This window comes from Trifolium pratense, linkage group LG3, assembly GCF_020283565.1.
Source record: "Trifolium pratense cultivar HEN17-A07 linkage group LG3, ARS_RC_1.1, whole genome shotgun sequence".
NCBI classification, from domain to species: Eukaryota; Viridiplantae; Streptophyta; class Magnoliopsida; order Fabales; family Fabaceae; genus Trifolium; species Trifolium pratense.
This window is the reverse complement of record NC_060061.1, coordinates 21213113-21238205: the sequence shown is the minus strand read 5'-3', so window position 1 is coordinate 21238205 and position 25093 is coordinate 21213113. Positions and strand designations below refer to the sequence as shown.

The 25093-nt window shown below is 38.9% G+C and overlaps 1 protein-coding gene and 1 long non-coding RNA gene across 2 annotated transcripts; both read left to right on the top strand.

The window, feature by feature from the left end:
* Positions 1 to 250: 250 nt before the first annotated feature.
* Positions 251 to 1491, top strand: LOC123913112. The gene is made up of 3 exons (XR_006811570.1): positions 251 to 305; positions 429 to 564; positions 1430 to 1491. It is a non-coding gene; the product is annotated as an uncharacterized LOC123913112 (long non-coding RNA).
* Positions 1492 to 2299: 808 nt separating this feature from the next.
* LOC123913107 (non-symbiotic hemoglobin 1-like) lies at positions 2300 to 25046 on the top strand. Its single transcript, XM_045963714.1, has 8 exons — positions 2300 to 2409; positions 19151 to 21378; positions 21750 to 21866; positions 22380 to 22542; positions 23548 to 23668; positions 24003 to 24117; positions 24228 to 24344; positions 24738 to 25046. Exons 2-8 carry the CDS (start codon positions 21361 to 21363, stop codon positions 24873 to 24875), a joined length of 789 nt encoding a protein of 262 aa, XP_045819670.1. The 5' UTR covers positions 2300 to 2409; positions 19151 to 21360; the 3' UTR covers positions 24876 to 25046.
* The last annotated feature ends 47 nt before the right edge of the window (positions 25047 to 25093 follow it).

Sequence of the window (25093 nt, the reverse complement as noted above, 5' to 3'; positions counted from 1 at the left end):
TTCCCAGTCCTAAAGCTGAGACTCCTCCATCTATGGCTGCAAACAACTTTGTTGTTGCAGATAATGCAAATGGTTCAAAGAAAATCGAAGATGATGATGTGGAAGTGGAAGAGAGCAGTGATCCTTCATTTGATGACAGTGTTCAGCGTGCTTTAGTTGTTGGGGACTACAAGGGGGCAGTTTCTCAATGCATATCTGCTAATAAATGGGCTGATGCTTTAGTTATTGCTCATGTGGGTAGTACCTCCTTGTGAGAAAGTAGACGGGATCAATACCTTAAGAAAAACCGATCACCATACTTAAAGGTAGTTGATATTATTACATCTTACAATATATTTAAATTTCAGATCCAACAAAAATTGTCAAATTCCTATCAGATATTTATTTTTTGTAAATCTCTTTCATTTGTGGTTCATTTCTATTTTCAGGTTGTTTCAGCGATGGTGAGCAATGATCTCTTAAGCCTTGTGAACAATAGGCCTCTAAAATTCTGGAAAGAAACCCTTGCTCTTCTTTGCAGCGTAAGTCTCATTGGTCTTTGCTGCTGATCTAACTGTGTTTTAGGTTAGTTTTTAAAGTATGCTCATCATTTTAGTCTTCCTATAATTCTTAAATTGATTAAAAGGGAATACAGAGTTACGTATGAAAATTTTAGTAGTGTTCAGACTCACTTGCTCATTTATTTTGCCCTAGGCTTCTTTCTACCTCTGGTTGTTTTCTGCCTTCATTGCTTCGTTTTTGCCTGTTTTCTGGTTGTTGACCTTCGTTTAAGAGTTTGCATATGCTGTTTTCTGATTGTTGACCTTCGTCTATGGAGATAATTGAGAGATCCTCTATTATCTTGTTTTGAATCATAAATAAATTGTTATTTCAGTTTCATCTAGTTCCAATTAATATTATTCCCATGTTTTTCTATTCTGTTTGCTGCTCTGTTTCTACTGCTACAGGTTCTGGTTTGTATCATCCTATTCCTATTTATAGGCAACATGCCTATGTTGTTTATTGTACGTTGCAACTAACTCAAGTAAATTCGATGTTGTCGATAGAAGATTATGATTGTGAGCCTAAAATCCACCATATAAATATGGCTTTCTAAGATCCACCATGGCCACCAACTTCATTGCGGCAACTCCCATTGTATTGTGGTCTGTCAACTTTCCCTGCCTTGGCACCACCATGGTCAATTTTCAACACTGTCCAACTCCCTAATTGTTACAATTAACAAACTAATTGATTCAACCTTTTGACATAAGTTGTCTACATACTATTGCTACCAATTGTCATATTGAAGTAGTGAAATCTAAGATCATGATGCAATATGTGGATGGTTTACCTTTTTCTTAGCATAAACTATAATGGGACATAAATTTTGATGATCGGGTATTTTTATAGTAAGCTGCCTATTATAATTGTCTTCACATGTTAACAGTTTGCTCATAGAGATGAATGGACTATGCTTTGTGACACACTTGCTTCAAAATTCATGGGGGCTGGTAGGGATGTACGTGGGCCGGATTGGGTTGGGTTTGGCCAAAACCAAAACCCAAACCACATATGGTACTCCGGGTTGGGTTTAGTAAAATAACCACCTGTTATAACATTGGGCCGGGTTGGGTAAATCAACTAATTTCCGGGTTGGATTGGGTTGGGTTGTGGGTTACCTAAATTATTTTTCTATTTTTTTTTAATTAAATATCTAAATATTGAATCATCATATTTTCTCATAAAAAATAACTCAATCAATGTATCTTCTTGAAAAATAGGGTAACTTTTTTTGACTATAAAAAATAATCACCCATTTTTTTGTGTAAATCTACTAATTTACGGGCTGGATAGCGTATTATCCAAATGATTTTTTTGCTTTTTTTAATATCAAATGACTAAACCATGAATCACTATATTTGTTTATGAAAATTATTCAATTTTTTAAAATTTTAAAAAAATAATGCGAAAAGTTATCATATTTGTTTATAAAAATTATTCAATCTTTTTTATTTTCGTAAAATATAGTATAACTCATTTTCAATATAAAAATATTTAATAATCAAATGAAAAAATCTTTAGTATTTTCATAAAAAAAATTTAAGAAACATAACACTAGTGGGTTAGTGGGTTTTTTGGGTTGGGTCCGGTTTTACCCGAAACCCGATTTTTTTAATGGATTTTTCATTTTTGAAATCCATATCCACCCACTTGCCCGACCCAACCCACTTTTTTGGGTTGGATTGGGTGGGTTTGACCGGGTCGACCGAATTTGCCCAACCCATGTACACCCCTAGGGGCTGGCAATACATTAGCTGCAACTCTTTTGTTTTAATATGTGCTGGAAATATTGATAAAACAGTTGAAATTTGGTCAAGGAGCCTGTCAGATGAGCATGATGGAAAATCTTATGTTGACCTTCTTCAGGTAAGATTGATACTCTTATTTGTGCATGTAAATATTCTTGAATGAAATGGTTGAATTGCTTGAAGGACTAAGCCTTCAGCCTGATGTATTTATAATCAAAAGTTTACAATCAAGATCCCCAAATTATAGGGAGAATAATAAGTGCTAACAACATAAAGATGTAATCAAAATATCACATAATAGTAATAAAGGAAACTAAATCAAGGCAATATCTCAACACTCCCCCTCAAGCTGGTGCATATATATCATATGCATCAAGCTTGGTACATATATAAGATATTCGCGGACCTCTGAAAATATCAGCCAATTGATCATTAGAGTTCACAAAAGATGTAACGATCTGCCCAGAAAGAATCTTCTCACGGATAAAATGACAATCAATCTTTATGTGCTTTGTCTGCAATATGTAAGTCTGCCTGGTTATCACAAATGAGACTCATTGACTCAATCTTGCAAAATTTTAACTCGTCAAGAAGTTGTTTCAACCAAATAAGCTCACATGTGGTGAGAGCCATAGCTCAGTATTTGGCCTCTGCACTGGATCTAGCAACAACGGTTTGCTTTTCCAAGAAATAAGATTCCCTCTGATAAGAACACAATAACCAGATGTTGAACGTCGATCACTAGGACATCCAGCCAGCATCTGTATATGCAACAACATTATTGTGACCTCTATTCTCATAAACTATTCCTCTTCCTGGAGACCCCTTTATGTATCTCAAGATACGAACCACTGCATCCCAATGACTATCACAAGGAGAATTAAGGAACTGGCTAACAACACTTACGGCAAATGATAGGTCAGGTCTAGTCATAGTAAGGTAATTCAACTTTCCTATCAATCTTCGATATCTACCCGGGTCTGAAAAAGACTCCCCCTGATTTGGCATAAGCTTGGTATTTGGATCCATAGGTGTGTCAATGGGCTTGCAATCTAACATCCCAGTCTCCTCCAAAATGTCTAGAGCATACTTCCTCTGGGAGATGGCAATACCTGATTTTGACCGGGCTACTTCAATTCCAAGAAAATATTTTAGTCGACCCAAGTCCTTGGTTTGGAAGTGCTGAAACAAATGTTGCTTGAGATTGATGGGTTTTTATACTGATTTATAAATGATTGTGAAGGAATCTGAGTAAAATAATGAATGATAAAGGAAAACAGAGGAAAAGTTGTATTGAAACGATGGATGAGTACAATTTAGCTGTAAAAGACAAGAAAGAGAAAATAACAAATCATAGTGATTACTACCAATCCCAAAGAGCATGTGCTCCCCAATAACCAACAGGTGACCCCACTTCTAGTAATATTCTTATCTGATTATTCCCTGACACCTCTTTCTATTAAATAGTACTAGTCACATGCTTTTCCTTCCTTTCACATAGCCACGTCATTATTCTTTACTCATCTTACCACGTTGCCTAGTATAAACCCAAACTCCTGGTTTTGGCCCAAATGCTAAATCCATTTCCTCATCCAAGTTTCTATCAATTCCCCCCTCCTTCTCAACATCCTTGTCCTCAAGGAAATTAGGAAACTGTCCTCTGATAAAAGCAGTGTCTTCCCAAGTAACATCATCAATAGAACGATTCTTCCATTTAATGAGGCTTTGTGGAACTGAGACACCTCCTCGCATATCCACTCTTGATTCCAAAACCTGATCCGGATACACATCTTCAGCATCAGTCACTTCAAGTTCTTTAGGTAGATCTCCTTGCACTTGATAGTCGCCAACTGCCTTTTTCAACAGTGAAACATGGAACACGGGATGGATCTTAGAATGATCTGGTAATTTCAAACGATAGGCCACCTCTCCCCAGCTTTTCTATAACTTGAAAAGGACCATAAAATCTAGCAGCTAATTTTTGATAAATCCTTTTGACCACATAATTTTGTCTGAGGGCATAACTTGAGAAAAACCCATTCTCCTACCTCAAATGTCACTTGTCTGCGCTTCTTGTCAGCCTGGTGTTTCATCTTCTCTTGTGCCCTTGATAGATGCACTTTAAGTTGATTGAGAGCTTCATCTCGCTCACTCAACTCGACTGCCACAGCTGCCACTTTTGTTTCATTATTTAGAAACCTCAATAAATTTGGAGGATGTCGTCCATATACCACTTCAAAGGGTGTTTTACCGATAGAAATATGAAATGTGGTATTATAAGAAAATTCTGCCCACGAAATCCAATGGGACCAAGTTTTTGGTTGATCGGAAGTGAAACAACACAAATAAGTTTCCAGGCACCTATTTAACACTTCAGTGCCCTGTAATTTGAAAAGCTCCATCCAAAAGTGACTTACAAAGAGTGGGTCTCTGTCACTAATAACTGAGCTTGGAATACCATGAAGTCTGACTATCTCCTTCACGAATAACTCAGCCACAGATTTGGCCGTGTAAGGGTGTTTAAGTAAAATGCCATGGCCATACTTAGACAACCTGTCCACAACAACCAATATTGCTTCAAACCCTTTTGACTTAGGCAGCCCCGTGATAAAGTCTAAAGACAGGTCCTCCCAAATAGCATTAGGTACTGGTAAGGGTTGGAGAAGACCTCCAGGTGTGGTAGAATCATATTTCTGCCGTTGGCAGACATCACAAGCACGCACAAAGTCCCTCACTGTTCTTTGCATTCCAATCCAGTACAAGTTTTCAGCCAACCTTCTATAAGTTCGCAAATATCCAGAATGGCCTCCAGTGGGTGTGCTATGAAATTCCTTAAGTAACATAGGAATGGAAGGTGATTTGGAAGATAAAACCAACCTGTCATGGTAAAATAATAATCCTTGCTTCACATTAAAACCAGGTTTTCCCAAAGGATTGATATTCAACTCAACCACCATCTGTTGAATATCAGAATCATTTGTCACTTCCTGTATCAAATTCTTGCCATCTAACCAGGTAGGATAGGATACCATAGTAGTGAACTCACCATCATTACATCTGGACAAGGCATCAGCAGCCTTGTTCTCCCACACTGGTTTATACTGTACTTCAAACTGATAACCCAAAAGCTTTGCAAGCCAGCATTGTTGATCAGGAGAAGAGAGTCTTTGTTGAAGGAAATGCTCAAGACTCTTATGATCAGTATATACAATGAACTGTTTACCCAACAAAGAATGGCGCCAATGTTGAATAGCTAACACCAATGCCATCAATTTTTTTCGTAAACAGATTTAGATAAATATCCATCAGACAGAGCCTTACTAAAGAAGGCTATGGGCTGTCTTTTCTACATCAACACAGCTCCAATTCCCCTACCAGCTGCATCACATTCCACTTCGAATGGTAAGGAGAAATTTGGAAGCACTAGCACAGGAGAAGTTGTCATAACTTTCTTTAATAGAACAAAAGCTTGAGATGCTTCTATTCCCCACTTAAAGTTATCTTTCTTAGTCATTTTAGTTAATGGCTTAGCTAGCTTGCCATAATCTTTAATGAACTTCCTGTAATATCCTTTAATCCTAAAAATCCACGTACACCTTTGACATTTTTTTGTTTTGGCCAGTCCACTATACATTGGATTTTCTCAGGATCAACAACTACACCTGCTCCAGATATGATATGGCCCAAGTAATCTACTTGAGGACAGCCAAACTTGCATTTCTTTTGATTAGCCACAAAACTGTGTTGTAACAAAACAGTCAAGACCTGCTCCAAATGCAATTGATGCTCAACTAGGTCCTTGCTATATATTAAAATATCATTAAAGAATACTAGCACAAATTTTCTTAAAAATGGCCTGAATATGTCATTCATTATGGCTTGAAAGGTAGCAGAAGCATTCATTAACCCAAAAGGCATTACTAGATATTCGTAATAACCATTGTGAGTCCTAAATGCAGTTTTGTGTATATCCTCCTCAGCAACTCTAATTGATGATAACCAGATTTTAAATCTATCTTAGAGAAAATAGTAGATCCAAATAGTTCATCCAATAATTCATCTACTATAGGGATAGGGTACTTATCTGGAACTGTGGCTTTGTTGAGAGCTCTATAATCCACACAATCCTTCTTTTTTACCAAAATCACAGGACTGGAGAATGCACTCATGCTAGGACGTATAACCTTTGCTTCAAGCAACTCAGTAACTTGCCTTTCAATTTCTTCCTTCTGGTGGTGGGGATACCTATAAGGCCTGACATTGACTGGATTGTGCTCTTCAAACAATTTAATGCGATGCATTTGAGACCTTTCAGGAGGCAACTTGATACAATCTTGAAAAACTTCACGAAGTACATAGGTACCCAAGGTTAACTTGTTCTCCTCGGTACACCTCATAGCCTCAAAGACAATCTCAACTTCCTCTATCCACTTGACAGCAGCTTCCGGAGCATAGCCTCCAGTGAAAAGCTTCGGATTATGCTTCATGATCCGCTCCAACCTCATCTCATCTTCCCTCCCGGGTTGATGATCTCTAGCCACGATGTTAGTCAAGGTAGCTATTGCATCTGCCATCTGATTGTTACCTCTTCCATTACCCCTTCCAGCCATGATCTTGAACAACCAACCAATCCAAGAACAGACTTAGAAAATAATATCAACAGTGTTGTCTCTACACAAGTTGAATATATAGGCAACTGATCCTAATTCGTTCCACATGAACCGACCTTGCTTTGATACCACTATTGTAACACCCAAACCCCTTAACGCGATTTCATTGAATATAAATAAATAAAACACTTAAGAAATTTAGGCGTCACGATTATACTACAAAACCACGGCAGAATTAAATCATGCTAGCACAACGGAAATTAAAAACAAATATAGTTCATTGTGGTTTATCATACAATAACCATATTGTTCACATAAATATCCCTAGGCTCTAGACCATATCAACAACAAGGATATCATGTTTACAACAAAAAGATAAGGATTAGCAAAGTCAAATATGCCATCACAGGCTTAAGTACAATTCAAGCGAATAACCCGACACGGTAAACACCTAATCAGAGTAATTCTATACAACCCATAAAAAAGATATACAAAATATATCTAAAGGAGTAGTCTAAGCTAAACTCCTCACCAAAAAGTGCGCTACCACAAAGCACGAGCAAGCTCTCTAACTCTGAGCCGGATCCTCAACCTGAGTATCTGAACCCCCAACGGTCCAGCACAACATAACACAAAGCATGAGAGTTAAATAACATAATCAAAATATAAGTGTAAGTAAAATGGTATTTAAACACTCCTTTAATATACATGCATAATTCACAATTATACATATTCATCAACATATGTCATTCAATTATAAGTTCTTAAAACACATATAATCGAATACTCAAACATCAATCATCAACTATCACAATTAGTCAAGCATGTGTCACATCACTTATCACATAAATGTACACATAACCTAATGCATTCTAATGCTTCAACTTCATGCAATGTCACCCTAGACATATCTAATGCATGTGGTACCGTTTCGTCTTTATTAGAGTATCTCACCTCTAATATTCGTCTTTATCGGATAAATATAATTCGATATCCGTCTTTATTGGAATATCCAATATACAACAACAATTCATGAATGCATGTATATGTTTTTCATGAATTCACTCACAATTATTTAGCATAAAGCTCGTCATTTACTATGTGGAACACTATCCAACATACTTCATTATTAAGATTAACAAAACCTTAATATTCTTCATTTATAACTTCATACACGATTAACAATCATTAACGATTAGCAATGAGCATTATAAGCATCAACAATCATGTAAGAATACCATTAAACCATGTTACAAGTGTCTAATTATACTTACAAACATCAACAAAAGTTGCAGTCTCAGGACTGTTCGCTTAGCGAACTGTAGCGAGCATCAGCGAACACTACCAGAGAAATACTGATTCATGGCGAGAAGTAGCGATCTGTTCTCTGAGCGAAGGCTCAACGAGCCAAAGCGAACCACACCTGCTCGTGGCGAGCTGCAGCGAGCTGTGGCGAGCCAAAGTGGAACACCTGCTCGTGGGGAGCTGCAGCTAGCTGTGGCGAGCTGTTCGCCACCAGTTCGCTGAGCGAAGGCCTAGCGAGGGCCTCCTGTCAGGAAAACTCAAAACCTGCGTTTTCACTCCAATCACCCAAAAATCTCATTTTTCATGTTATAAATCCCAAATGAGTTTGTATTCAAGTATAACAAACATGGATAAACACAAAAGGACAGTTCATTTCTTAGATCCACATCATAAACATCGAAAAAGTAAGGATTGAACACTTTTTCATCAAAACTCTCAAGAACACAAAGTTCTTGAGTTTAATCTTTCATAAACCTCATATTTAACCATTAAATTCGTTCATTCATCATGTTAAAAGCATGTTAAGCATGTTATGAACCTTAGAATCGATTTCTATCAAGAAAATCCATTCACAACTAAAACGAAAATGGGGTGGAGGAAGTTCGGGTGAGGAGAAATCGACATTCTCCCCTTCCTCGAGTCACCCACGATTATGAAACCTACTCTCATACTTGGATTCGAAGAAAACACGACGATTGATCTTGAATCCCTTGCTTTCCTCTTGCCCTAGCTTCTCTTGAGCTCTCCTTTCTCTCTAACCGCTCACAAAGAACATGAGAAATGAATGTTCTCTCCCTCTCTTGGCCATATGGCGCCCCCTACTATGCTCATAAGGCCCATTGGGCCTCAAGCCCATTAGCTTGGCCCAATTCGCGTTAACACTCACTACTCGCTTAATAACCAAAGTACTCGATAAATAGCTAAAGTTATTAACTTAATTAAAATGTCACGTTAATAAAATATTTTAACACACAAAAACGAATAAATGAAAATTGGGTCGTTACAACTCTACCCTCCTTGAAGAATTTTCGCCCTCGAAAATTATCTGGAAATAACTCTGGATACGAACTCATCATCTTACTCTCCAATTCCCAAGTCGCATTCTCACCAGCGGGTCCTCCCCATACCACCTTCACCGAGGCGATATCTTTGTTTCTCAACCTTTTCACTTCTCTTCCTTCAATCCTCAAAGGCATAGTCTTATTAGAGATACATCAACAGATTATAAATATAGCTTAGTTAAAGTTTACTCTATGTGTAATTAGCTGAGTCAAAGCTTACTCTCTGTGTAATTAGGCAGTTATGACAGCTGGCAATTAATGGACAGCTGGCAGTCACAATTAGGATAGAACCTGCTATAGCAGGTCATAGTTCCATCTACTATAAATGAGGAACTTGTAACTGCCTGTAACTAATTCAATTCAATACAAGAAAATGAAAATTCAATATTCAGTTTCTCTTTCATCTTCTTTCAATATGGTATCAGTAGTGTAGTTCGATCCATGGCGGCACCAACTACACCACCGCACTCCTCCGCTTCCGGCGTTGCCGGCACCTCTGTTTTCTCTTCCGATTCGCAGAAACTACAGTTTTCTCTCAAGATCTCCGAGAAACTCACCGAAGACAATTTTCCTTTGTGGCGGCAACAGATCGAGCCGTATATCAACGCACACAACCTCACTGAGTTTGTGGTGTGTCCTCGCGTTCCACCGCAGTTTCTTACTGATTCTGATCGCGCCGCCGGTGTCACAAATCCGGCCTATCTCTCATGGCGTTCTCGCGACGGTATGCTTCTCTCTTGGCTTCAATCCACTTTATCGAGTGAAATCCTCACTCGCATGATTGGATGCTCCTTTTCACATGAACTATGGGATCGGTTATTCGCTTACTTTCAGAAGCAGATCCGTGCAAAAGCACGTCATCTTCGTGTTGAACTTCGCACTCATACCTTAGCCGATCGTTCCGTCAAGGAGTATCTTCTCCAGATCCGGAAGACAGTTGATGCTCTCGCCTCCATCGGCGATCCGCTTCCTCCGTCGCATCACATCGATGTCATTCTTGAAGGCTTACCCTCTGATTTTGCTCCTGTAGTTTCTGTTATTGAAGGATGTTTTGATGCAATTGATCTTGATGAAGTTGAGGTCCTTCTCCTTGCTCATGAGTAACGTATGGAAAAGTTCAAGAAGCGTGTAATTTCTGATGTTGCGTCGCTTAACCTAACTCATGCTTCCAGCTCTACTGCACCTGTGACCAATGGTGATTCCAACGAAACTCCTCCTACTGAATCACCTCCCCTGCCGTCTCCTGAATCGGATTACAACTCCTTCCGTGGCAGTCGTGGTGGACGTGGTGGCCGTGGTAGAGGTCGGAACTCTGATCTGCAGTGTCAGGTTTGTGCTAAATTTGGTCATTCTGCTCTCAATTGCTGGCATCGTTTCAATCAACAGTTTCAAGGCAATCCTGCACCACCTGTGCCTCAGCCTCGCTATGGAAATCCCTATGGTAATCCCTATGGTAATGCTCCACCTCAAGCTTTTGGCTATGCACCTTTTCCTCCTCAAAACACATGGATGCGTCCACCAGCTCAAGCTCAGTTAACTATGGCTCCACCTAGTGCATTCCTTACCAATGCTGCACCATCCACCTCCAACTCATGGTTCCCTGACTCTGGAGCGTCGTTTCATGTCACTGGTGACTCACGGAACTTGCAGCAACTCACACCTTTTGAAGGTCACGATCAAATTTACATAGGAAACGGTCAAGGTTTGCCTATTCTCTCTTCTGGTTCAAGCACTTTTCCTTCCCCTACACACCCTCACCTAAACCTTACACTCAATAATTTACTACATGTACCTCACATCACTAAGAACCTCATTAGTGTCTCTCAATTTTGTAAAGATAACTGTCTACTTTGTTTTTACGTCTAATGAGTGTCTTGTAAAATCACAGGCAAATAATGCTACTCTTCTCCAAGGTCAAGTTGGATCTGATGGTCTTTATGAGTTTCCCGCTATTAGGCTGCATACTGGCAAGCCTCCCCTAGTACCTAAGTCTCTTTCTTCTAATAGTTCCATGTCTGTTGCTAAATTTCCTTCTGTTAATTCACTTACTGTTGCAAATAATCCTGTGTGTATTACACAGACTACTGTTGCAAATAATCCTGTGTGTATTACACAGAATAGTCAATATATGTGGCATCTACGCCTAGGTCATCCTCACAGTAATACTCTTAAGCTTGTACTTCAGCATTGTAAGATTCCTTTCAATTCTAATAAAGATGTTTCTACTTTTTGTACATCATGTTGCATGGGTAAAGCCCACAAGTTACATTCATTACCCTCACACACTCAATACACTCATCCTCTTGAATTGGTCTTCAGTGACCTGTGGGGACCATCTCCTCAACCATCTACCCTAGGCTACAACTACTATATAACCTTTGTAGATGCATACTCTAGGTTCACTTGGATTTATTTGCTTAAATCCAAGTCTGATGCGTATATTATATTTAAACAATTCAAAGCTATGGTAGAGTTACAATTTGGTCACTCCCTTAAAGCACTTCAAACTGATTGGGGAGGGGAGTTCAGACCTTTCACTAAGTTTCTCAAAGACCTGGGGGTTATACACAGATTGATTTGTCCTCACACCCATCATCAAAATGGGGTTGTTGAGCGGAAACATCGACACATTGTGGACCTCGGCCTCACTTTACTTAGTCAGGCTTCTTTACCTCTTTCCTATTGGGACTATGCTTTTCTCACAGCTGTTTACCTCATCAATAGACTTCCCTCTGCACCCTTGGATTTTAAAATACCCTATACACTTTTATTTCATCAAGACCCTGATTATAAATTTCTCAAAGTTTTCGGATGTGCCTGCTTTCCTCTCCTCAGGCCCTACAACACCCATAAACTTGACTATAGGTCTCATGAGTGTCTTTTTCTAGGATATTCCCCCTCTCATAAAGGGTACCAGTGTCTTTCACCTAATGGTAGACTTTTTATTTCCAAGGATGTTATTTTTAATGAGTCACGTTTTCCCTTTATTGATCTTTTTACTTCTCCTCACTCTGTTGTCCCCTCTAAGTCCTCTGCAGTTACTTTATCACCATTGGTCCACCATCCATCTCACAGTCCTTCACCTACCTCTTCACCAAGCCCTTCAATACCCAATAGTCCCCCACCTTCTGCTAGTTCACCAGTTGTATCTCCCACCTCTCCTCCTGTCACATCTCCCGAGTCACTGTCACCTCCCAATGCTCCCCCTATCCCTCCTAAAGCTAAACCAGTTGTCCACAAACCATCTAATCTACATCCCATGCTCACAAGAGCCAAAGATGTTACACAGCCTCGTCTTGAGCCCAGATTACTTCTTACTCACATTGAGCCTGCATCTGTTAAACAAGCTCTTCAGGTGCCTGAATGGAAAACTGCAATGCAAGCTGAATATGATGCCTTATTGGCCAATAACACTTGGACACTAGTGCCTTTACCATCTGATAGATCTTCAATTGGCTGCAAATGGGTTTTTCGTGTTAAACAAAATTCTGATGGCACTCTCAACAAGTATAAAGCACGCTTAGTTGCCAAAGGTTTTCACCAACGACATAGGATTGACTTCACTGAGACATTCTCCCCAGTTGTGAAGCCTGTTACTATCCGGCTGATTCTCACCCTTGCCATCACACAAAAATGGTCCTTACAACAGTTGGATGTCAACAATGCCTTCCTTAATGGGCATCTTACTGAAGAGGTCTATATGCAACAACCTCAAGGTTTTGAACAAGGTGACTCTTCTCTGGTCTGCAAGCTCAATAAAGCTCTCTATGGCCTCAAGCAGGCCCCTAGGCAATGGTTTGAGAAACTGCAAGCTACTCTATTAAAGTTGGGTTTCAAAGCTAGCAGATGTGACCCGTCCCTGTTCATTTACTCAGCTTCCGGTCATGTTCTCTATTTCCTTGTTTATGTGGATGATATTATTCTCACTAGTACATCTCCCTCTCTCATCCAGTCATTTATTACTCAACTTAATCAAGCATTCTCTCTCAAGCATCTAGGTGATCTGGACTATTTTCTTGGGATTGAGGTTAAGTCACTGCCTGATGGGTCTCTTGCTCTCAATCAATCCAAGTACATTAGAGACATTCTCACAAGGACCAAAATGCTTAACTGCAGCCCTGTCTCCACCCCTATGCAGTCCTCTTGCAAGCTCAGCAAACTTGGTTCTAATGCCTTAGCTGATCCGTTCATGTATAGGTCTGTAGTGGGTGCTCTGCAATATGCCACCATCACCAGGCCAGAAATATCTTACTCTGTTAACAAAGTTTGTCAGTTCATGTCCCATCCATTAGAATCTCATTGGACTACAGTGAAACGCATTTTGCGTTATCTTAAGGGCACTATGGATCACCATCTGCGCCTTCACCCTCTCTCTTCTCATCAGCCTCCTTCCATCAAGGCCTTTTGTGATGCTGATTGGGCTTCTGACTCTGATGATCGAAGAAGTACCTCTGGTGCTGCTGTGTATTTTGGTCCCAACCTTGTCTCTTGGTGGTCTCGTAAGCTGCCAGTTGTGGCCAGATCTAGTGCAGAGGCTGAATATCGAAGCCTTGCTCATGTCACTGCTGAGATCTTATGGATTCAAACCTTGCTTCAGGAATTGCTTGTGCCTTCCACCACTCCCCTTGTGTTATGTGATAATCAATCGGCAGTTGCTCTCGCACACAATCCTGTTCTTCATGCTCGAACAAAACATATGGAGATTGATCTTTTCTTTGTCCGAGAGAAGGTCCTTGCTAAGCAGCTTCAGGTGGTACATATTCCTGACACTGACCATTGGGCCGATCTATTCACCAAACCCCTTTCCTCTGCTAAGTTTCTTGCTCTCAGACCCAAGCTCAATGTGGGCTCCTCCTCTCACCCACCCACCTTGAGCTTGTGGGGGGGGGGGGGGGGGGGGGGGGGGGGGGGGTATTAGAGATACATCAACAGATTATAAATATAGCTTAGTTAAAGTTTACTCTATGTGTAATTAGCTGAGTCAAAGCTTACTCTCTGTGTAATTAGGCAGTTATGACAGCTGGCAGTCACAATTAGGATAAAACCTGCTATAGCAGGTCATAGTTCCATCTACTATAAATGAGGAACTTGTAACTGCCTGTAACTAATTCAATTCAATACAAGAAAATGAAAATTCAATATTCAGTTTCTCTTTCATCTTCTTTCAATAAGTCTCGACGGTTAAGTCATCCCTTACTTGAACATCATCCGATTCAATCACATGTAACGGGTCTCTTACATACTTCCTCAATTGTGATACATGAAACACATCGTGCAAATTCGTCAATGATGGCGGCAAAGCAATCCTATACGCCACCTTCCCCACTCTTTTCAGAATCTGATATGGACCAATAAACCTCGACGTCAACTTCCTCGATTTTAAAGCACGTCCAATTCCGGTAGTCGATGTAACTCTTAAGAAAACATGATCACCTTCTTGAAATTCAATGTCCTTCCTCCTCTTGTCATGATAACTCTTTTGAAGACTTTGAGACGCTTTCATCTTCTCTCAAATCATTCTAATCTTTTCCGTAGTCTCTTGCACAATCTCCGGACCAAGAATCACACTCTCTCCGGATTCAAACCAACAAAGCGGCGTTCTACACCTCCTCCCGTACAAAGCTTCAAAAGGTGCCATTCCAATACTCGAATGAAAACTATATTTGTACGTGAATTTGATCAACGGTAAACACGAATCCCAACTCACTCCTTGTTCCAAAACACAAGCTCTCAACAAATCTTCCAAAGATTGTATTGTCCTTTCCGACTGGCCATCTGTCTGAGGATGATAAGCCGAACTCAACCTCAACTTAGTCCCCAAAGCCTCTTGTAAACTTTCCCAAAATCTCGAAGTAAACCTCGGATCTCGATCCGAAACAATGCTCGACGGAATACCATGCAACTTCACAATTTGCTCCACATAGATCTCGGCCAACTTAGGCACCAAAGTACCTTTCTTAATAGCAATAAAATGTGCGGCTTTCGTCAAACGATCTACTATCACCCAAATCACTTCGTAACCTTTTGTAGTCTTGGGTAAACCTCCCACAAAATCCATAGCAATACTATCCCACTTCCATTCCGGTACAAACAAAGGTTGCAACAAACCAGACGGTTTCTGATGCTCAATCTTCGACTTCTGAGAAACTAGACAAGCATAAACAAACTTAGAAATTTGCCTCTTCATTCCTGGCCACCAAAACAACTTCTTCAAATCTTGATACATCTTGGTTACTCACGTGTGAATACTCATTCCGCTTCTATGACCCTCTTCCATAATCATCTTCTTTAACTCGGGTACATCGGCTACACACACTCTTCCATGAAACCTCATAACTCCATTCTCATCAATTTTGAAATTAGCCTCTTTTCCTTCCTCAACGACTAGTGCCAACTTCTCCATTAACTTCTTATCCGTCTTTTGACATTCTTTGATATTCTCTAGAAAAGGATTCGTCAACTTCAACATTCCCAATTTCACACTCTTAGGAGTCACTTCACACACTAGACTTAAATCTCGAAATTCTTCGATCAACTCCAACTCCTTCACCATAAGTGATGACATGTGCAACGACTTCCTACTCAACGCATCGGCCACCACATTAGCTTTTCCGGGGTGATAACTCAATTCAAAGTCATAGTCCTTCAAAAACTTTAGCCATCTTCTTTGTCTCATATTCAACTCCTTCTGATCGAATAGATACTTCAAACTCTTGTGATCACTAAAGACTTCGAACTTCGATCCATACAAATAATGCCTCCACACCTTCAATGCAAACACAACTGCGGCTCTTGTTCAAAAAAACACAACTGCGGCTAACTCAAGATCATGTGTCGGATAGTTCCTTTCATGAACCTTCAACTGTCTCGACGCATACGCTACAACTTGACCTTTTTGCATAAGTACACCTCCCAGTCCCATCTTCGAAGCATCACAATACACGACGAAAGATTCTTTAGCATCCGGTAAAATCAACACAAGCGCAGTAGTCAACCTCTTCTTAAGCTCTTGAAAACTTTCTCACACTTCACATCCCAAACAAACGCTTGATCCTTCCGAGTCAATTGCGTCAAAGGCAAAGCCAACTTCGAAAATCCTTCAATGAACCTTCTATAGTAACCGGCCAATCCAAGAAAACTTCTTATCTCAGAAACAGACTCCGGCGTTCCCCATTGCAATACGGCGTCAACTTTCGATGGGTCAACCGCTATTCCTCCACTTGAAATCACGTGACCAAGAAAACTTACTTCCTTCAACCAAAAGTCACACTTCGACAACTTCGCGTACAACTTCTTCTCTTTCAAAACTTGCAAAACAATCCGCAAATGCTCTTTATGTTCTTCTTCGGATTTTGAGTAAACCAAAATATCGTCAATGAACACCACTACAAACTTGTCCAAGAACGAATGAAAAATCCTATTCATGTACTCCATAAAAACACCAGGTGCATTGGTCACACCGAAAGGCATCACCGAATACTCGTAATGACCATACCTCGTCCTAAAAGCAGTCTTTGGTATATCCTCCATTTTCACTCTAATCTGATGGTATCCGGATCTCAAATCAATCTTACTAAACACGCAAGCTCCAACCAATTGATCCATCAAGTCGTCTATCCTCGGAAATGGATACTTATTCTTGATCGTCACTTTGTTCAACTGACGGTATTCAATACACAACCTCATACTCCCTTCTTTCTTCTTAACCAACAACACAGGTGCACCCCACGGCGATACACTAGGTCGAATAAACTTCTCAAATCAATCTTACTAAACACGCAAGCTCCAACCAATTGATCCATCAAGTCGTCTATCCTCGGAAGTGGATACTTATTCTTGATCGTCACTTTGTTCAACTGACGGTATTCAATACACAACCTCATACTCCCTTCTTTCTTCTTAACCAACAACACAGGTGCACCCCACGGCGATACACTAGGTCGAATAAACTTCTTCTCAAGTAGTTCCTCTAGTTGCTTCTTCAACTCATTCAACTCTGACGCTGACATTCGATACGGTGCCATAGATATCGGGCTAGTACCAGGTACCAAATCAATCGTAAACTCTACTTCTCTTTTCGGAGGTACATTTGACACATCTTCCGGAAATACATCAGGAAATTCACAAACAACCGGTAACTCTTCCATCTTACCTTCACCTTCAAGTTTCAAGGATGCAAACAACGCATACACCTCCACATGTTCCTTCAAGGATTCTACTACTTCCTTCTTACTCATCAAATGCAAACTCTCCTCCGGTTTTGGAAACACAACAGTCTTCTCACAACAGTTGATATGGACTCGATTAAATATTAACCAGTTCATACCAAAGATAACATCTATTCCACTAAGTTGGATACACACTAGGTCCATACCAAAGTGTCTACCAAACACGGTTACGGGACAGTCACGACATACAAGACGGGTAGTTACAGAACCATTAGTAGGAGTTTCTATTTCCATACGACCAGACATTTCAGACACAGGTATACTAAGACGCTTCATGCAATCAACGGATATAAAAGAATGTGTTGCTCCCGGACGAAAATGCATCCTCATCACAAATCAAAACTAATCCCAGTGTGGCCTTGGAGACAACTACTCATCTTCCCATTACAGGACACAAACTGAATGGGAACAACTACCTCCAATGGTCACAGTCAGTCTTGATGTTTGTCAGTGGCAAAAGAAAATATGAATACCTCGCTGGTGAAACTGTTGCACCAAAAACAGGAGATCCAACCTTCAAACTATGGAAGACCAAAAACAACATGGTCATGTCATGGTTAATAAATTCCATGGCCAATGAAATAGGTGAAAATTTCAATCTCTACACCACAGCTAATGAGATCTGGAATGATGCAAAAGAGTTCTATTCAAGCAAACTCAACACATCAGCCATCTTTGAGATTGAGACAACGCTGCAAGATCTAAGGCAAGGAGATCTCTCAGTCACACAATTCTATAACACCCTTACACGTCAGTGGCAACAGCTTGATGTGTTTGAAGAGCATAAATGGACCTGCACAGCTGATTCCAAGAAATACAAGGAGATCGTGGAAAAGAAAAGAATTTTTAAGTTCTTGATGGGACTCAACAAGAACTTGGATGAAGTGAGAGGAAGAATACTTGGATCCAAACCTCTACCAAGTATTAGAGAGGTATTTTCTGAAGTGCGTAGGGAAGAAAGCAGGAAGAAAGTGATGCTAGGAGAATCCTTTGTTCTGCCTGTAGCAGAACAGTCAGCACTAGCAGCTCGTGGAGTCCATAATCATGCTGGTGACAATCGTTTGAAAAATACGAAAAGACTATGGTGTGACTATTGCCAAAGATTTGGTCACACACGAGACACATGTTGGAAAATACATGGAAAACCAGCTGATTGGAAGCCCTCAAAACATACTAGGGACAAGGAAAGTCGGGGAAATCATGTCTCAAGTGAAGAGGGAAGTCATGCTTCTCAATCCAGTCCTTTTAATCAAGAACAACTTGAAGCTCTTCAAAAGATGTTCTCGCTGATGTCCTCCCAAAAAGGTCCCAAAGTTGCATCACTAGCACATAAAGGTAATTTCTTAAGTGCTTTTACTGTTAAAACTGGACATCTGAAACCATGGATAGTGGATTCAAGAGCTTCTGACCACATGACAGGGGATAAATCACTATTCCATCATTATAGTCCATGTTATGATTGATTGTCTGTAAAAATTGCTGATAGGACACTCTCTAAAGTGGCTGGTACAGGTTTAGTCATTCTCTCCGAAGATATAGAGTTAATGTCTGTTCTACATGTTCCCAATTTGGATTGCAATTTGTTATCTGTGAGCAAGCTCACTCATGATCTTAATTGTATTGCTAAACCTGTCTCTAATTTGTGTGAATTTCAGACTTTGGATTCGGGGAGGATGATTGGCAGTGCTAGGATTTGCTCAGGACTCTACCTACTTGAAGCAGATCAAATTCCTCCAAGACAAACTCACAATGCAATTCGTGTTGAGTCGTCGAGTCAGTCAAATAAGGATAGTGCAATTATGTTATGACACTATCGACTAGGTCATCCCAATTTCTTGTATCTTCAGAAAATGTTTCCTTCATTGTTTGCAAATAAAAATCCAAAGTTGTTTCAATGTGAAGTTTGTCAATTTTCTAAACATGTTCGTCATTCTTACTCTATGCTACCTTATAAAGCTTCTCATCCATTTTCATTGATTCATAGTGATGTGTGGGGTCCATCTAGAATTAAAAATATAACTGGATCCAGATGGTTTGTGTTATTTGTGGATGATCACTCTAGGATAACATGGTTGTTTTTTATGAAAGAAAAATCTGAACTTGGTCACATATTTAGAAAATTCAATACCATGATCCAAACTCAGTTCCAAACTAAAATCCAAGTTCTAAAAACTGATAATGCAAAAGAATATTTTGAATCATCTCTTAGAGAATATTTGGACAATCATGGGATAATTCACCAAAGTTCTTGTGTTAACACCCCACAACAAAATGGGATAGCAGAACGAAAAAATAGACACATCCTAGAAGTTGCAAGGTCTCTAATGTTCACCACACATGTGCCTAAATTTTTATAGGGTGAGGCTGTCTCAACAGCCACTTACTTGATAAACAGAATGCCCTCCCGTGTCCTTAAATTTCAAACACCTTTCCAAGTCATTTCCAACTGTTTTCCTCAAACTCGAGTCTTATCCACACTTCCCATAAAAGTCTTTGGTTGCTCTGTGTTTGTCCACCATCAAGCTAGTAAACTTGACCCAAGGGCTCTCAAATGTATATTTGTAGGTTACTCTCTAAACCAAAAAGGATACAAATGTTATTCTCCAAGTTCCAGAAAATTTACAACTCTATGGATGTTACATTCTTTGAGAATCAGCCCTTTTATACCAAAACTGATATTAAGGGGGAGAATTTTACTCAAGAATATCAACTTTGGGATATTGATACCTTGGAGTCAACCTATGGTGAAAGTTCTCTAAATTTGTCACCACCAATAGATCAAACTGATCAAACTATGGTCATCTCCTGTGATAACAATGTTGTTGACATAAACAACAAGATAAATGCATTGGTTAGTAGATGAATGTGTATAAAACACTGAATGGTCGGCTTCGCTATGGACCATGCCAAATTTATGAAGAACTGAACTTAATCTACCTAGCCATGCTCTAGGACTCTGCTTCAGACCATATAAAGCTTTTCGCAACCTACAAACAAAGCCACGAGACTCCCTGTTTACGTGGAAATTTGGTAAACAACCTATATTTAATTGATAAGTACCAAATTTATGTCCAACACTCCCCCTGAGCAACAAACCCGGGTGGTTGCTCCATATAGACCTCTTCAGCTATATCACCATGTAAAAAAGCATTTTTGATATCCAACTGATGAAGAGGTCAATTGCGCATAGCTGCCATAGATAAGAAAAGACGAACATAAGTCATCTTTGCAACTGGAGAGAAAGTGTCACCATAGTCCAAACCAAAAATTTGAGTATAGCCTTTAACTACAAGACGAGCTTTCAATCAATCAATTTGACCATCCGGTCCTACCTTGATGGCGAATACCCACCGACAACCAACTATAGATTTCTCAGAAGGTGAGGGGACAAGAGTCCAAGTCTGGTTAGATTCTAGAGCTGTCATCTCATCAATCACAGCTTGACGCCATCCTGGGTGAGAAAGTGCTTCCTGTACAGTTTTTGGAACGGACACGGAGGAAATAGCAGACACAAAAGCATAATGGGAAGGAGATATGCGATGATAACTCAAACAATTATAAATGGGATAAGGGTTTTGAGTACGAGTACCTTTGCGAAGAGTTATTGGTGGGTCTATAGGCGGTTCAACTCGGTCCGAAGCAGGTTGAAAGATTGGAACATGAGATGAAGCATTGGTCTCTTCAATGACGATTTCCTCAACTTGTGTAGGACGGGGACGACACTGATAAGTAATTAAAGGAGGAGCTGAAGGGATGGAAGAATCTGGAGGGATGGAAGACTCTGGAGGGATAGAAGACTCTGACGTAGACTCTAGAGGGATCAAATTTTCCTTTGGACCAAACTCCTAAGCTCAGGCCCCATGCAATGTCTGTCTTTCTCATGGTAATCTTGCTTAACACTAATTAACATCCATTAATTAATTAGTACCATTGAGGTTTAGATAATGACCTTGTAACTTTGTCGAGTTAAACTAGAATGATATTACTACCAATCATTAGTCGGTCCAGTGGTGATTAGCGCTGAACTTGGTAGGGAGGACCACAGTTCGATCCCCCCACAACTGTGATCGGGAGGGGGCTGAAACCACTTGATGCTAGACCTGACCCCCGAACCAGATTAGGCGGTCCAGTGGGCTGGATACTTAGTGGTGAAAACAAAAAGAATGATATTACTAACCAACCATAAATTAATTACATAAGCTCAGCTGTGTCTATTATGATATGTCAATTTATTCTGCTTTTGTTATTTTGTAGACATGTGAATCAGCAGCTCAACTGCGCAACGCTGGAACAGTCACAGTCAGAGAATCAAATTTGAAGAAGTTGGGTGCTACCCATTTCAAAACTGGTGTTCAAGATGAGCATTTTGAGGTATGAACATGCAACCTTTCAATATTATGATTTATGAGCATAGTTGACAATTATGCATTGCTTATTTGTGACATCTATTCATATTTGTTACATTCATTTTTACATTATTAATATTTGACATAACGTTATACTAAAGTTCTACTGAAAATCCTTACTGAGATCGGTGGTTCTCATTGACCCTGTAAGCGTTTGCAAAAACAGAAAAGATATTTGAACAACAAATTTAGACAAAAATATGACAACAATACCTTTTGGCTATTTTTTTAAATATTTTTTCACATGTCTTTGGCTGCGTGCACAAACTCAAGAGGTGTATGGTGTCTATACGTTGTTTGGAAAAAAGTTGTTCGGATAGCAGCTCTCTTACAAAAAATATGTATAATGAGGGAAAATTGAGAAACAATAATGTTGAATTGTGAATGCTTTTTTACTTTTGTTGGATTATAATTTTATAAAGACTACTTTTGTAGAAGACTAATGTATTATTTGACAATTATTTTTGTTTTTGTTAAGGTAACAAAGCAAGCACTTTTGGAGACAATAGAAGAAGCAGTGCCTGAGATGTGGTCAGCAGCTATGAGAAATGCTTGGGGAGAAGCTCATTATCAACTAGCCAATGCCATCAAAGCTGAAATGAAAGACGCTCATGATCAGCATTCCAATGCCAATTTGATAAGTAATTTTAAGTTAAATATAGTTTAATGTTCTGATAGCTTTGTGACATTAATTTTATTTTTAGTCCATATGAAATAGGGAGTAAATACAACTCTTTATACTTCAAAATGAGTTTAGTTGGAATTCCAAAGCAATAATCAAATTATGATTTGGGGGGATGAATAAAAATAAAAAGCAGAACAACATAATAACAGAATATATCTACAAAAAACTAAAATGAAATTTCAAAAAGAAAAAACTAAAATGAAATTGAAAGTCTTAGAAACTACTAAAGCCAAAAGGTCGACTTGATACTAGAAGATATCTTTCGGCAGAATTTACCTACCGGAAGATATATCTTTCGGTGGATGGGGGATTCTGAGCAATTCATGAAGGGGAGAGGAGCGATTATTCTGAAAAATTATTCCGAAGTGGATTATCCATCCTTAAAAAAAATATAGTTTTGTCCGGATTTATCCATTCGGATGCGAGAAAAAAGTGTTAGAATTGGTAAATTTGGAGTTTGTGGTTTTTAAAGAAATGAGTGATCTGCAGGCCTCACTATGTATATTGGAATTTGTTTTATAGTTTTATTTGTTTTCTTGTTCTTTACTTTGTGTTGTTTTCTCTCCTGCTTTTCATAGAAATTTTATGTTAAAATTAAAACCTTATTTTAACATAATAAGACGTGAGACTAATTATTCACAACTACAACCGTGAGGGGCTAGAACCACTTGATGTCATAATTGACCCCCGAACCAGATTAAGCGGTCCAGTGGGCCGGATACTGGTGGTGAAAACAAAAACATAAAAGTGTTTTAAAATTTAAACAAATATAATACTCCTAATTTTTTGGAAAAAGCACAAGCTGCCAAAGTGTAAAATAACTCCCCATTGACACCAAGAGCCAACTTAATATTCAATCATTGAATGAATCTCACTATACCATATAAACTGTATCATAGCAGAAGCTACAAAATCAACAATTTCCTAACTATCCATTGACACTGTTACCTTTAATTAGTAGCTGTTAACATGGAAGAAAACAAGGGAAATTGTTTCACAGAGGAGCAAGAAGCTCTTGTGGTGAAGTCATGGAATGCAATCAAGAACAACTCTGGAGATCTCAGTCTCAAGTTTTTCAAGAAGTAAGTCATTCATTTCATTTATTAGTATTCACTTTTTCAACTCTTGGTTTGTTTTTTGAAAAAAATAAAAATAGATGAGATGACGCGGGTCTCTTCTAGGTTAACTAAGGTCCTGAATTTGATTCATGAATCAGGCATGCAGCAACGTTAAAACTTTTAGGGAGAGTTTGCTGCTCATTTGAGTCTCACAAGACTCGAGAGATTACTCTCAGCAGTTGCGCGTAGAAGATACCTGGTTAAAAAAAAAATAAAAAAATATTTTAAGCTGATAAGATAGATAACATTGTTTACTAACATAACATTATTTTTTGAACAATTGATTATGACATGTTAGAATACTGGAGATTGCTCCACCAGCTAAGCAATTGTTCTCATTCTTAAAAGATTCAAATGTTCCTTTGGAGCAAAATCCTAAGCTCAAGCCTCATGCCATGTCTGTGTTTATCATGGTAAGCTTATATGGTTATTTAACAATTAAAATCCATTAATTTATTAATGATGAATTACTATTAGTCTCTTCATATATCAATTTAATTGGCTTAATTTTGTTATTTTGTAGACATGTGAATCAGCAGTTCAACTGCGGAAGGCTAGTAAAGTTACTGTTAGAGAATCAAACTTGAAGAAGTTAGGTGCCACTCATTTCAAAACAGGTGTAAAAGAAGAGCATTTTGAGGTAATAGTATAATAGTACTAATTTAACTTTCATTATGAGCTATGAAGCACCGGTCGGTAGACACAGACATCAGACACAACACTAATATATTCGTGTTAATTTATAAATGTCATAATTAAATGCAATCACATGTGCTGGCATCATGTCAGACACTAGACACAAACATGTTCGGATATCAGATACATCTTCAATCAGAAATATCGGTACTACAGAGGACTGTAGAAAACAATATATCAGGAGAAAAATAAAATGAAAACTACTACATGTATTTAAGCACTCTATATACATGAGTTTAATCTTGCAATATTGTGAGTGCTGTTGTCTATAATAGACCGTACTTTTCTAGAAGATCAATGATATACTAATTTTTTTTCATTGTTTTGATATGTTAAGGTAACAAAGCAAGCACTTTTGGAGACCATAAAAGAAGCAGTACCTGAGATGTGGTCAGCTGCTATGGAAAATGCATGGGGAGAAGCTCATGATCAGCTGGCCAATGCCATCAAAGCTGAAATGAAAAAAGAGCACTGATAATGATCAATATTGAAGACAAATCCAAACCCTCCTCTCCTCTTAGACTCTCTTTTTCTATCCGATTATTATGTACTATTTTCATCTTTAAATATAAGATTTTTTAAAGATTTTTCTTTGTCCTTTATAATTATGTCCTTTCCTCATAATTTCAATAAGATTGTTTGAGTAGTGTTTGAGTCTCGGTGTTTTCATTTGTTTCGAACCAACAATTAATT

Coding starts and splice junctions, on each gene's coding strand:
- LOC123913107 (XM_045963714.1), top strand. Junction 22,543..23,547: donor TTCCAATGCCAATTTGATAA/GTAATTTTAAGT, acceptor TTTAATTAGTAG/CTGTTAACATGGAAGAAAAC. Junction 24,118..24,227: donor CCATGTCTGTGTTTATCATG/GTAAGCTTATAT, acceptor GTTATTTTGTAG/ACATGTGAATCAGCAGTTCA.